The sequence below is a fragment of the Pagrus pagrus genome (genome assembly GCF_965226575.1).
Source record: "Pagrus pagrus genome assembly, chromosome: 10".
NCBI classification, from domain to species: domain Eukaryota; kingdom Metazoa; phylum Chordata; class Actinopteri; order Spariformes; family Sparidae; genus Pagrus; species Pagrus pagrus.
In genome coordinates, this window is record NC_140194.1 from 6,628,557 (window position 1) to 6,641,612 (window position 13,056).

The 13,056-nt window shown below is 42.9% G+C and overlaps 1 protein-coding gene across 1 annotated transcript; it reads left to right on the plus strand.

Annotated features, from left to right (window-relative positions):
• Positions 1-435: 435 nt before the first annotated feature.
• sspn (sarcospan (Kras oncogene-associated gene)) lies at positions 436-7,950 on the plus strand. Its single transcript, XM_084365225.1, has 3 exons — positions 436-864; positions 3,434-3,520; positions 5,690-7,950. Exons 1-3 carry the CDS (start codon positions 637-639, stop codon positions 6,047-6,049), a joined length of 675 nt encoding a protein of 224 aa, XP_084221351.1. The 5' UTR covers positions 436-636; the 3' UTR covers positions 6,050-7,950.
• The last annotated feature ends 5,106 nt before the right edge of the window (positions 7,951-13,056 follow it).

Sequence of the window (13,056 nt, forward strand, 5' to 3'; positions counted from 1 at the left end):
CTGTTTCTCCCACTCGAGAACATTAAAGTGCTCAGAAACGGTATAAAACCCGAGCCCATGTAATGCCCTCACATGCCTTATGATCACATTACTTCTTCCTGTAAGTCATGTGACTGGTTTCTGGCTGGCAGCATATGGCTCTCTTGTGTAACAGTGCTGACAAAGAATGATCCAATCACTCCCGCTCTCAGATGAAGTGTGACCTCCTCTGTGCTGGCTTCTCATTAACTCATACCTGCTGATTTGCCTCCCCACCTTCCCCCTTTTCTTGTCCTTAAAGTAAGCAGAAGTGAGATCACCTCGCTGTCGTATGTTGGAATCCCCCTTTGGCGTCTTCCTGCACCCCCTCCTTCCCTCCTCTTCCTTTCCCTCCACAGTATGCTGCCTGCTCTATATGTGGCTCTGGTGCTGCTTTAGGAATCCAGTCCAAATGTTTTCCATATTAGTTCAGAGCCTTCTCTGTTTCCAAATAGCAGCCGAGCAGGGCTTATGGTGAGAGGAGGCCTTTGGCAAGGGAGGGGAAGGGAAGGGTGAGCGAGGCAGACGGCAGACAAGATCATCCACCCAAAACACTGCAACACCAAAAGTCGAGAGTGCAGACAGAGAGGGGAAAGTGAGGTACAGTAAGGAGGAGATATGGGGCAGGGGCAGAAAGGTTCCTCAGACAAGAAGGAGGGCAAGAAGAGGAGAGATGAGAGCCCAGCGCCAGAAGACGGCCAAAAATGCAGAGTCTGTCGCTTCCCTCTGCTCGTCGCCCTGCTCCAGCTGCTGTTGGGGGTGGCCGTCACAGCCGTGGCCTTCCTCATGTTGGCCATCAGCCCCTCGCTCCTTGCCAGGGAGACGCCACACTGGGCTGGGATCATTGTAAGCTCCGTACTTATACACTCTACCGGCTCGCACACTTGCATGGACTCTGAGTCTGATACTTCTGCATGACCCTCAGCTATATCCCACCTGTCTCAGGCAGACGGTCACTGTAGGCATGGCAAGTCACCGGTACTGTCATGTTCTGATAAATCTCCATCTGTCACATGTACACACCTGAATCTCCAATCCATCACAGTCACACAGGCCTGCCTGCACCTTCTGTTGTTTTTGTGTGTATGTCCAAAAAACATCTGGCGCAGTGGGACGAGCCAGCCGACGACAGCATGCCATCTTCCAGCCTGACCTCTGAACACCTGAGTGGCATCTAAATACCTCGTCAGAACTTTAAAAAGAATATATGATGTGCATGCATACTGTACTAGCTTACCCCTCGTCATCCTTACCATCTGCCTTCAGATTAAAACACAATAATACACGACTGATGTCACCCAAGAGTTTAAATTTGACAGTTTCAGTGTGTAATTATTTGTGCAGTTTTTCCAAAACTAGATCTAAAGACCATTAAAATGTCTTAAATGTTATAAATTATGAACATGCATGTGAATTATTGTTTGGAAGTCGCACTTTAAGTTGATGCACTTAAAGGAGTTGAGGCTTGAGTTGTCAGTATTAAGCCACAGAAGCAGGTGAAATGTCCGTTGATGTGAAGCATGTGAAGTTTCGGTTTAAGCGCTGTTGGAAGATAAGTTGTCAGGTTGTGTGTAAACACTGAAAGTCGTTAAATTAACAGTTCAGGAGGAGTGTCAGGACTTTTTTTTTTACTGGGATTGGCACAAGCAGGGCATTGGCTTATGCGGGGGTGGCATGAAGCATGAACACGTGCACGCACACTGCGAAATACAATTAATTTACCATTTTTCATATCTACTTTAATGACTAACATTAAAGTATCTGACCGTTTCTTACATTCCTGTGTTTAACATTTTTATTTGAAAGAGAAACAGCCTGACCAATCACAACACAGCAGAGTGAGTGACGCCATATGAATATAATATAAAGCTACGATACTTCCTAAGTCCGTAAAAAGAGATCGTACCTCCAAAAGTAGCTACATTCAAAGAGACAACGATGCATCTTCAACAATACGCCTCAAACACTTGGTTCAAGCTAATGTCCCGCCTCTCACTGGGCAGATAGCCCGTCACACTTTAGGCTAATAGGGTGGCTAATCCGATTTCAGGGGCGGTCGGTGCCACCACAGGCCACCCCATGGACACGCACCTGTTTAGGATAAGAGCGAAAGGAGTTCAAGTGTCATGGCACTGATAGACCAGGGCAACGGTCAACCAGTCGGCCAGTGTCGAGGCCATCGGTGAGAGAGGTCGCTCTGATTGGCTGTTAGTCTCAGTGCACAAGAAGAGAAAGAGAAAGGCCTGTGAGCTTTTTCCATGTATTATCCATGACTTCACCCTCTTGCCAGAGACATTAACTTAAGTTAACTTAAGTAACTTTTTATCCAACATATACTCGATTGGAAAAAAGGCAACAACAAAAAAAAGAAATGCTGTTTTATCATAAGAGTGGAAGCTGGTCGTCAGCTGCAGTCTTCGCGGTGTGTTCGAGAGCAGCTTTCTGGCGAAATAAGGTGACACAACAGTCAGTCTCTTTGATGAAAGCAACTAAAATGTGGGTTGACATGTACACACTGAGAGCAGTTGAAGTGTTAGTTGAAGAGTTAGTTTTAGAGTAAGAGATGAGCATTTATATTTCAGCTAACCTGTGAACAACAAAAAGCACTTTGACACTAAAGAGTGAGTTAAACAAGACTATAAAATGTTTGTTTTTTTTAGTGAAAGTGAACAATGATAACTGTCTGTGAGGCGTCCTTTCTTTACTTATGATCCTGATCTGGTTTAAGATATAAGGTCACATTTTGGTGATGGAATAAAAACGTGTTGTTGCCGCTTGGATACCGTCCTGGCCTATCACAGACACCATCTGCTCTCGAAAAACATCCCTGGACACCAACATCCCGAGTTAGATCCTCACGAGATTCAGCCGAGTGAAAAACACGTAGGTCATCGAGACCTTTCCAGAAAATCCTGAGTGCTTAAGAACCTGGGAAAAAACATTTCAATAAGATGCTGCATGTTAGTCACAAGACTCCAATTGCACTGAAGAGATCGAGTGTGAGCGTGTCTGTGTGTGTGTCTGTGTGTGTGTGTGTGTGTGTGTGTGTGTGTGTGTGTGTGTGTGTGTGTGAGAGAGAGAGACAGAGAGAGAGAGAGAGGGAGAGAGAAAGGGAGAGAGAGGGAGAGAGATAGTAATGTAATCAGATGACAGCTTACTGCTGAATCATGCAATATTAAGAGACAGCCTGAAAACTCGGACTAAGAATGAGAACAAGACGCTCGTTTCTATACTGTATCTAACAACACATACATACATATATACTGTGTAACAGCAACAGGGTACAACTTAACAACACAAACGTGTTGAATGCTATACTTTTGATACTGAAAGTTAATAAATGAGCATTATGTTGACATCACTGTCCTGATATTAGTGATTTTAAAAAAAAACATGTTCTGATCTTTTGCTGCAGCTGTGTATAGTATCCATCCTGGGCTTCATCCTGTACTTCATCACCTACCTCCCTGATGAGAGGACGTCTATGCAGTTCATTTGCAAGGTGAGTCTACACACACACACACACACACACACACACACACACACACAAACACACACACATATTTTGACACACAAATCTGCCATGTCATATTCGGGGTCAATCAGCTTCCTCAATGCAGGACGTGTCTACTTGACTTGAACCTTAGTTGCAGTGAAGGTGGGATCAGATGTCTGAGTGTGTGTTTTCAGACAGATGACAATGTTTTACTCACTGAGACGCTCTAACTCTGTTCTTTGAGAGACTGTAACTGTACATGGCATAGAGAGAATGGCATTCCTGTTTTTTAAAGAGCTCGGCGGGGATTCCTGCGAGCGGATGAGTGCATTCATTAATGCGACTCGATTGTTCAGCTTAATTAGCCGTACAATATATGCAGTTGGAATTTCAAGGCAATTATAAAAATCAGTCCACCGTTGTGTGTTTTTCGCGAAGGAGAAGAAGGAAGCTGCAGCCACTTTTTTTTTTTTTCCCGTCGCGCTCTTGGATCAAATATGTACATGGACTGTGAAGAGAGTCCTTCAAAACACTTCAATAGCAGCTCATTTGCAAAAGAGAGGCGTGAAAAAAGGGAAATCCCAAGTGTGTCTGTGTTGTGTAGTTTTTAATACCATCAGATTGTCTGAATCTCATAAATTACAATGATTTTCTTGTTTTAAAGAATCAAAAAATTAACAAATTATCAACAGAATTTAAGAAATAACAGTTTTTACACTATGAAGCAGAGTCAGTGTGTGTTGCAAAGATATCTATCCCGAGTTCCCAGTCCTGACTGCTAGCTGCACGGCTAACTGAGCTAACTTGCTAACGGCAGCAACAGTTAGAGGTTGCTCTGGTGAGACGCTGCCCCCTGTTTGTTTTGAGCATGAATTCAACAGGTGGCCAACTCTTACATACTGCACCTTTAATAACCTTTAAAAGCAGAAATATTAAACGCTCTTTTAAGAAGCAGTTGTCAAAATGATGCATGCGATCTTTCTCGTTGAGTTATGACTGTGTTGTTCTGACGCACTGCAGTAAATACTCCTCCCCGTCTCATCCATAAGCACTGACCTTTCACAAGTAAAGCCAAATAAACGTCTCCTTTAAAGAAACAGTTGATAATGTGAATGTGAGAACAGCCGCAATTAGCCTCAAGTGTTTCTCTCTCACACATTCCAGCCTGTTTCAATCTATTAATGTCATTAATTCAAACAGCTCAATGATCTCACGGCCTTATATTCATTATTAGCTTAAGAATTAATGGCTCTACAATCAGGTCATTTTATTCATTTCAATTGCTCTTGTGGCAGCGTGAGCAGAAAATATGCTGGAAGCGGAGAGATTTCTGAAGTGAAGTGTTGCTGAATTGTCGGATGAAGGTCGAGACCTTCTGATAACCTTTTCAAATAATAATTCATTGTCTCCAAACGCTCAGATCCTCCAACATTAGTGCTCACTATAAAGTCATAGTCACCATCACGACTGTATACAACAACTAAACGACTGAGTGTTGGGTCTACCTGGTTCAGGGTTTCAGATCATCTCATTTTCAGTGAAGTACATCATGTTCAACCAAGTACTTGTTGATGCACTTGCTGTATGTACATTTCCCCCATAACCAACCATACTCCAGATTTCACAGCTGCTCCAAAATTAACATAAATGGCTTTTTTTTCTCCAATCAAGCACACTTGCATAATTCCATAAGCAGCGTGTAACTGAGATCAAAATACACCAGCGAACGAGCTCTCCTGTTATATAAGCGACGGATTAAGATGAAGGTTTCGTGTGATTGAGATTGTGCAATTGCATAAACAACACAAAGCCTCTGTCACATTTTTACAACTGTATTTTTAGACGCTGTCTGTTGTTCATACTCACTCAGGATGTGCACTAGAGGTGGGAAGCGGCTGTAGCTGCAGGGCAGTCTTGCATGTGCTGCGTCTCATCTGTGCTCGGAGCTGGGCTCCTATTCTGAGGGTCAGACCTCTCCCTGTAGTATCGTGGGTAATCTCTTTAACTTGCCATAGGCTCTGAGCCAGCATGTCTGTTTCTAAGCTACAGTTTTGGCACTCTGTGTTAATCATGAGACAATAGACTGAAGCGGGAGCCAGGTTTCTGGTATAAAAAGCACAAAAGACTTAAAGGTTTTGTGATCAAAGCACACAATTTGTTCTGTGCCCTCTGCAGCTCCTGTACTTCATCCTGTGCACAATCGGCCTGGTCATTTCGGTGCTGGTCATGGCGTTCGCTGCACACCACTACGCGCAGACCAGTAACTTCACATGTGAGAAGGTGGGAGAGGACTGTGTGTGCAAACTGAACCAAGAGGACCCAATAGCCCGCACCTTCACCTACGAGGGAGTCAGCGACTGTGAGGTGATCACCGGGACACTCACGCTCTACTTCCTGCTCCAGATCGTGCTGAACGTGGCCCAGGCGCTGGTCTGTGCCGTCGGCGCCTTCGTCATGTGGAAGCACCGTTACCAGGTGTTTTTCGCCGGTCTTCAGATTGGCTCTCCTTCCTATAAGCAGTGGCAGAAGGTTTAACGTGATGGGGACACAGTCGATGGGATGGAGGGTGATGGAGGGTGTCAGTTTATATTAACCTTTTGTGTTGGTTGTACTATAATCGCTTTTTGCACAATTTTTGTATATTATATAAGTAACTTTGTAACTTTCCAATGTCGTGAATAGACGAAGAGGAGAAAAAACAACTGGTCTGTTTTTGACGTTTCCACGTTAACAAACTGATCACTCTTTCTAATTATCCTGACTTCTGCTCTTGTGACTTACAGCTCATATACAGTTGCAATACTAAAACTATTAGCACAAAAAAACTGATTTGTTATGCACTTAAAGGGTAACTCCGCCCATTTTACACATTAAAGTGCGTTTACAGGTCTTGGAGAGCAGAGCTGCATATGTAGAGAAGTAGTATAAAAAGCTTTTGTGGCTCCAGAGGAAGCTAAATGTAATCTGCCACCAGTGATGTTACCAAGTGGCAAGTTGCATTGTGGGTAATGTAGGCATCAGGTTTAGAAAAGCAGTCCACTGGTCTAGCATTTAACTCTTGTAACACTGTTGGACCTAACCCTAACCCTGGATTATAATGCTGCCTTTTTTACATCAAAATCTAATGCCTACATTACCCACAATGCAATCTAGACACTGAGTGACATCACTGGAGGCAATTTATCAGATTACATGCAGCTTCCTCTGGAGCCACAAAAGGCTTTATAATACTGTTTTCACATATGCAGTAGCACTCCTCAAGACCTGCAAACACACTTTAATGTGTAAAACTGCCGGAGTTACCCTTTAGTTCCAATATTTTACATAGTTTTGCAAAATGTCTCTTGGTTTGAGTTACTGAGATATAACGATCATGATTTGCTGCTCCAGTGATGCAGTGATCGGTGGCAAACTGAATCTCTGTGTTGTTGAGTTACGGTTGCCAAATATTAAACGACACTGCCTCCAGCTTTGGGAAACAGTTTTACACAGTGAAAAGGTCAAATATAATCAAAGTCATGGGCAAATGTTGCGAACACATCCTGTTTAATCTTAATTCAATGAAATTCTTTCCTACTTTACTACTTTTTATTTGCTGAATCACATTATTTTTAATCTTTTAACTATGTTTGCCTGATGTAACTCGTTTTCAGCGTTTGAAACACACACAAAAGCAACGAGACGGATCAGTCCTGTGAATAACCACAGTCTTCTTTCTGTTGCTATTATAAAAACTTACGCAGCTCTGTAAATATTGTGTAGAAATAACTTGTCAGCTGATAGAAGTAACCCTGTAATACTCAGTTATCTGCACTAAAAACAGATCCTGACGGCGGTAAACAATCCGTGCAGAGTGCACTTCATGAGTCTGGATCCAGACTGAACTGGGCTGTGGCTTGCGAAGGTGGATGCCAGGCCAGTAGCCAGCATGACTCAAACAGCCTGTAGGAGTCAAACTACTGCAGCCACAGAGGGAGGGGGGAAGGGGCCGGGGTGAGGAAAGGGGGACTCAGACAGGCAGCTGGACTTGAGGTAACTAAATCATCTTGCTGTGTTTACAACGTTTAAGCTGTTCTTCACTGTGGCAGGACGGAGCGAGAGGGGTGAAACAACCACAAAATGTTGACAATGTGATTTTAAAACGGTTTGCTTTACGCTGAGGTTTCAGCTTTATGTTTTCTTACCCTCATCTCAGATGCAGACAGTCAACTACGATGTATACACGCTGAGCAGGAAACATGAGGCAGTTCCTGCAGCGAATAAGATGAAACATGTGGCCAGAAGCAGAGTGTAATTAGTTTCTATTTTATCAATAATGAAAAAGGTTTATTAACTGGGGATAAATAAAGAATATGATTTTTTTTCACAGAAGCCTTAAATGTGTTTGAGAGACTGTCATGCTATTTGTGGTCACAAATACAAATCTTTGCTTCGTGCAGTTTCCCTTTTTCCTTTTTTGTCACGGCACGCAGACAGTTAATACACAGGAAGAGACGATTCAGACCCACTACATTTGTGGTTAAATGCATTGCTATTAATAAAGTGTGAAAACTGAGCAGGAAGACAATGAGTGAGCATCTCTAATTTTGCATCCTCAAGGCCATTACCATGTAGCACACCTCAACACGAGGCCGGCATATCGTTACAATTTATAAAAAGATACTCATCGTGATAGATGAGGGGAACTATGGAGAATTACACACTTGTTAATACGGACTCTATCAATCTAAATCTGGCTCCAATAAATCCAGCAGAATATCCGGGTCAGCCTGATTCGATTCGACACACGCGAAAACACAAAAACTTTTTCTTTTTGGCACTTTCAGGATGTTCCGAGTTAAATGTCTCAGCGCTGGTGGGAGAGTCTTGACCACTAGCCTGATTTATCTGGGGGGGTCATGACTTGAAAAGGTCACCGAAGAACCGCTGACCAGGGGTGGCCGAACTTTTTTCCCTGGGAGGTCCGACACTGAAATTTAATGGGGGGCCAAAGGGGCCGAAAGTGAACACATGTCTGAGTTTCTTTAGTCGACTGCATTTCTGCACAGTGTCACTCTGCCTGGTGCCTGCTGTGCTCAAACCCAGATGAAACATTAAGTAAGAATTAGTGATCCTACATATTTAAGGAAAAATGAAATAGCATCAACAGCGATTTATATTATATATTTTTTTATAGGGTTAGAGTTTTTAGAGTGTCTGGCTAGGAAGGAGGAATCAGCTCTCTCAGTAAGTAAAACATACACTTTAACCGACAACGTTTACCATCAACACTGATTGGACATCCGCATAAAACCTAGCAGGCTTTCAGACGCAACCTTGGCACATGACTAATCTGTGAAATCAGCCAGCGATAAAGTCGTCTTTGTCCGAGCCTGGTTTGTGATTTACTGTCAACACAACTGTGAATGTATACCCGTCATGGCAACACACTCGATACCTTTCATCACGAAACATTATCGCTGTTGTTGTGCTGATGATGGAGCTCTGTTGGACAACACTCAAAGCATACACACAACAGGATGTGAAAAGAAGAAGTGCGCTGTTGTGGAAATGATTAATCAATTCTGTTTAATGATGCATTTCGCACACTGTAGGAGCTCACACTGTACATACTGCGTCTACATGTGATTGAGGGCAGAGGCCTCGTTCGCAGTGTTTTTCCATGCGCTCGCTCAGTGTTGTGATGTTGATGCGTCATGTGACTACAAAGGGCTCAGATACAGGAAGTCACATGGCCGTCGTCACGGGAGGGGGCATGTTTATTTATATATAAAAAAAAAAAATGACAGCGAAGAGGGACCTTCCAGCCTCAACTTTCTGTGTGGTCAATTGATCTTTCAAGGCTGAAAACAAAACAGGGAATGATATTTTATTCTGACGCTGCTGTGAGTCTTTAGAGGAGGCTGCAGGAGACAGAAGATCAATATGTGTATTGACACAAATCACAACAACTTTCACAGCAACTTGACAACAACAGGCTGAACACTCATCCAGTAGTATACAGGTCTTGGGGAGTATTATTGCGTTTGTGGAAAAAAAGTAGTATAAAGAGGACGCTGCGTGTAATCTGATAAACTGCATCCAGTGATGTCACTCAGTGGCTAAGTTGCATTGTGGGTAACGAAGGCAATCGGTGTAAAAAGGAAGAACAATGCCTGGAATAAAAAAGGTGAAATCTCATATGTAGATAAGTAGTATAAAAAGCTTTTGTGGCTCCAGAGGAAGCTAAATGTAATCTGCCGCCAGTGATGTTACTAAGTGGCAAGTTGCATTGTGGTTAATGTAGGCGCCAGGTTTAGAAAAGCAGTCCACTGGTCCAGCATTAAACTCTTAACACTGTTGGACTCATTATTATGCCGCCTTTTTTATTTCAAACCTGATGCCTACATTACCCACAATGCAATTGAGCCACTGAGTGACATCACTGGTGTCATTTTATCAGATTACATGCAGCTTCCTCTGGAGCCACAAAATACTTTAAACTAGTTTTTTCACATTTGCAGTAGTACTCCTCAAGACCTGTAAACATACCTCAACATGTAAAATTGGTGAAGTTACCCTTTAAGTAATAAAAATAACCCTAAAAAATGTAATGTGAACAGCAACTAAGGTTCCATATATATCTACGAGATGTACTGCATTGTTTATTTCCAGTTTAAATCTGGATCTTCCTGCGAGGTGTCCTTCTGGTCCGGTCCTCTCAGTGCATCGGAGTCGTCTGACTCACTCACGCTGGGTGAAGCAGTGCTTCCAGCCACAGAGGTGTTTGGGACATTGCCTCGTATTTATTGACCTTCTGCGGGTGTTTCCTCACTCTCACTACTGAATACACACAGGCTGAGCACGTGACTCCCGACTCTGGTTTACAAAGAGATGACTGTGATCCAAATGTGTTCAAGGTTGTGTTCATAAAGTAAATAATAAACTGCCCACGTGCATTTAAAAGCTTCAGTGTGTGCCGAGAGGATGAAATGAAGAGGACAATCTCGTTTATTATTCTAAGCTGATTCCCCCCCAACAAGTCGTTTAAAAAGTCTTTTTGGTAAGTGGAGATTTAATGTTTTCTCTCCATGATCAAGACCAAATAAATCTGAGCTGATAAAATGTTCCCATTTAGAAAGTGTTGCAGACCGAAGCAGCGCGTGTTTGTTTGGTCTCACACTATGGTAGTGAGACTTTTGCCAGACAGTAATGACGGTCCCGGTATTATCCTCTCCCCTCCCATCCCTCTCCGAGTCCAATACATTCCAGTAATGCTGCACTTTACCCTTCTTGTCTACGCAGTGACAGCTGCTCACCATTATGGCACTGCGTGAGCTAATTTTAATGGCTGTCACAGGCAGCAGGAGAAAATGCAGGCCTGCCAGCGTAAACAGCGAACCGGGGCCAAGAAGGACGGGCTTCTCTGCGGAGGGTAAATGACAGGACGGGATAAAAGACCAGTTGAGGCCTTTCTGTGATTCGCTTATCATCTCAAATATGTTTCACAAACACAAACATACAGACAGTCAACCAGGCCACAGCTCTGAATTATTGTTTTTCACAAGTACTGAGTGCTAAATTACCAACAATTTGAGTGGCTGTGCTGATGACAGGCCGACATATTACTAATGCTTCGTATGTATACAGGTATTTCATTTCTTTATGTATAAACACATTGCAAAGAGAAAACATGGCCGTTTGAATAGACAGCAGCACTCACTGACTCTAACTTAAGATGTTTATTCTTTGTCACATCTTGTGGAGCAGAACTTGTGTCTAATGTACACTTACAACCCTGTTGGATGAACTTAAGTACTCCTTCATCAACACCACTTAAGACTTAAGAACAATTTTGAACTACTTGTACCCAATTTGAGCACTTCACTTGACAAAATCAGTTACTAGTTACTTTGCAGATTCATTATTAATACAAAATATACATCAACTATGTAAGTATGTCAAGTAGTTAAATCTTTTAAAAAAAAGTTTAGTTCACATTTACCAGCTGCAAGTTAGAGACACTTGGACATTAAACCTGGTCTTCTATTCACATGTTTGACTGCGTAAATGATTCATACGTACCAAAAGTTTTGAAATCAGTCTGGTAGATCTCACGGCTGCGATGGTTGCACTGTAATCCTTTGGGGCAACTCCGTCATCAAAGTTACGTCCAATAAAAATGCTTCATGGAAATGATTCACCTTTTTGTAACAAGAAACGAAAGTCTCCTTCAAGGAAATGTGAGTCAGAGTTTGCTTAGAGGAACTGCCAGCAGGAATGTATTCCCAAAGTCACGGCTGAATAATTAACTGATTTTGAAAAATCTAGATTGGACATCAGCTGCAATTGCTCACCTTCCCCTCGAGCGAAACTTGTGTTTCAGCCTACGAGAAGGATTTTATTATATAACAAAAAGGTCCGTCTCTGTAGGAATCATTTCCATAATGTTGTCAGGACACCGAGAACAACAACCTCAGTCAGTGGCATGAACCAGAACTTTTAGTGGACGTAACACTGACAGTCAGCATTGACCCAAAGCATTACTTTGCCGCTGTGTCGTGACTGCCCGCTGAGCTGATCTACTGGACCGAAACCTTTGGTAAGCATGGATCATTTACACACCAAAACATTTAAATACCGGGCGCACCAGTCTGCATCATGAGTCCTTTTACTTTTGGTACTTTAAGTATATTTTGATGCTAATACTCACTCTGTGGAGGCCAGAGGGGGGGCCAGTTCAAGACCTGCATGGACCAGTCAGTAACTGAGTTTGGACTGGGAGCTGGAGAGGTGCCAGTTCCCATTCCTGGCCACTGCTGAGGTGCCCTTGAGCAAGGCACCGAACCCCTAACTATCCAGACGCCTAACTACAGGGCAGCCCTCTCGCTCTGGCATCTCTCCAAGCATTAATGCATGTGTAACGGTCCGTTTGTGCATGGTTGTGTAAGTGAAACTAGAATTATTATGTTTATTATTTTATACTGTTATATTAGTACTTGAGTAAAGGATCTGAGTAAATCTTCGACCACTATTACTACTTATATTTATTTCAACCATGTATCTATTATTTTCCTACTTTTCCCTCGTACATGTGGTTCTGGAAATGCTGTTGAAGAAAACATTGTTTCTGATTTTTTACTTAATTTTAAAAAGAGTATTCGACTTGGTTAACGGCAAGTCTCATGAAGACCACTGATGTAAGAACAAAAGTTAGATACCAGACTCTGCTATAGTCTCTGTGCATATAAAGGCTATCGGGCAGCTGCAACTAAATGTCAAGATGTTCCAAACAACAATATAGTGTCAGCGAGTACAGAGTATCTGTTAACTTTGCTTTTAATATTAGATGACTACTCCTGCTGCGTGAGCTGAAATATGACCCCGTCTTTTCATAGGTCCTGTGCTCCCTTCACGGACAAGTACAAGTGTGAGTAAACACTGCGTGTGTGTGGGAGGGTGGGTGCAGAGGGGGTCAGGGTGAGTGTGGGGGAGTGCTCATTCATCCCCAACAGCAACAAGGACGGAGGCAAGACTCTCCTAGAAAGCACAGAGGCGAGGAG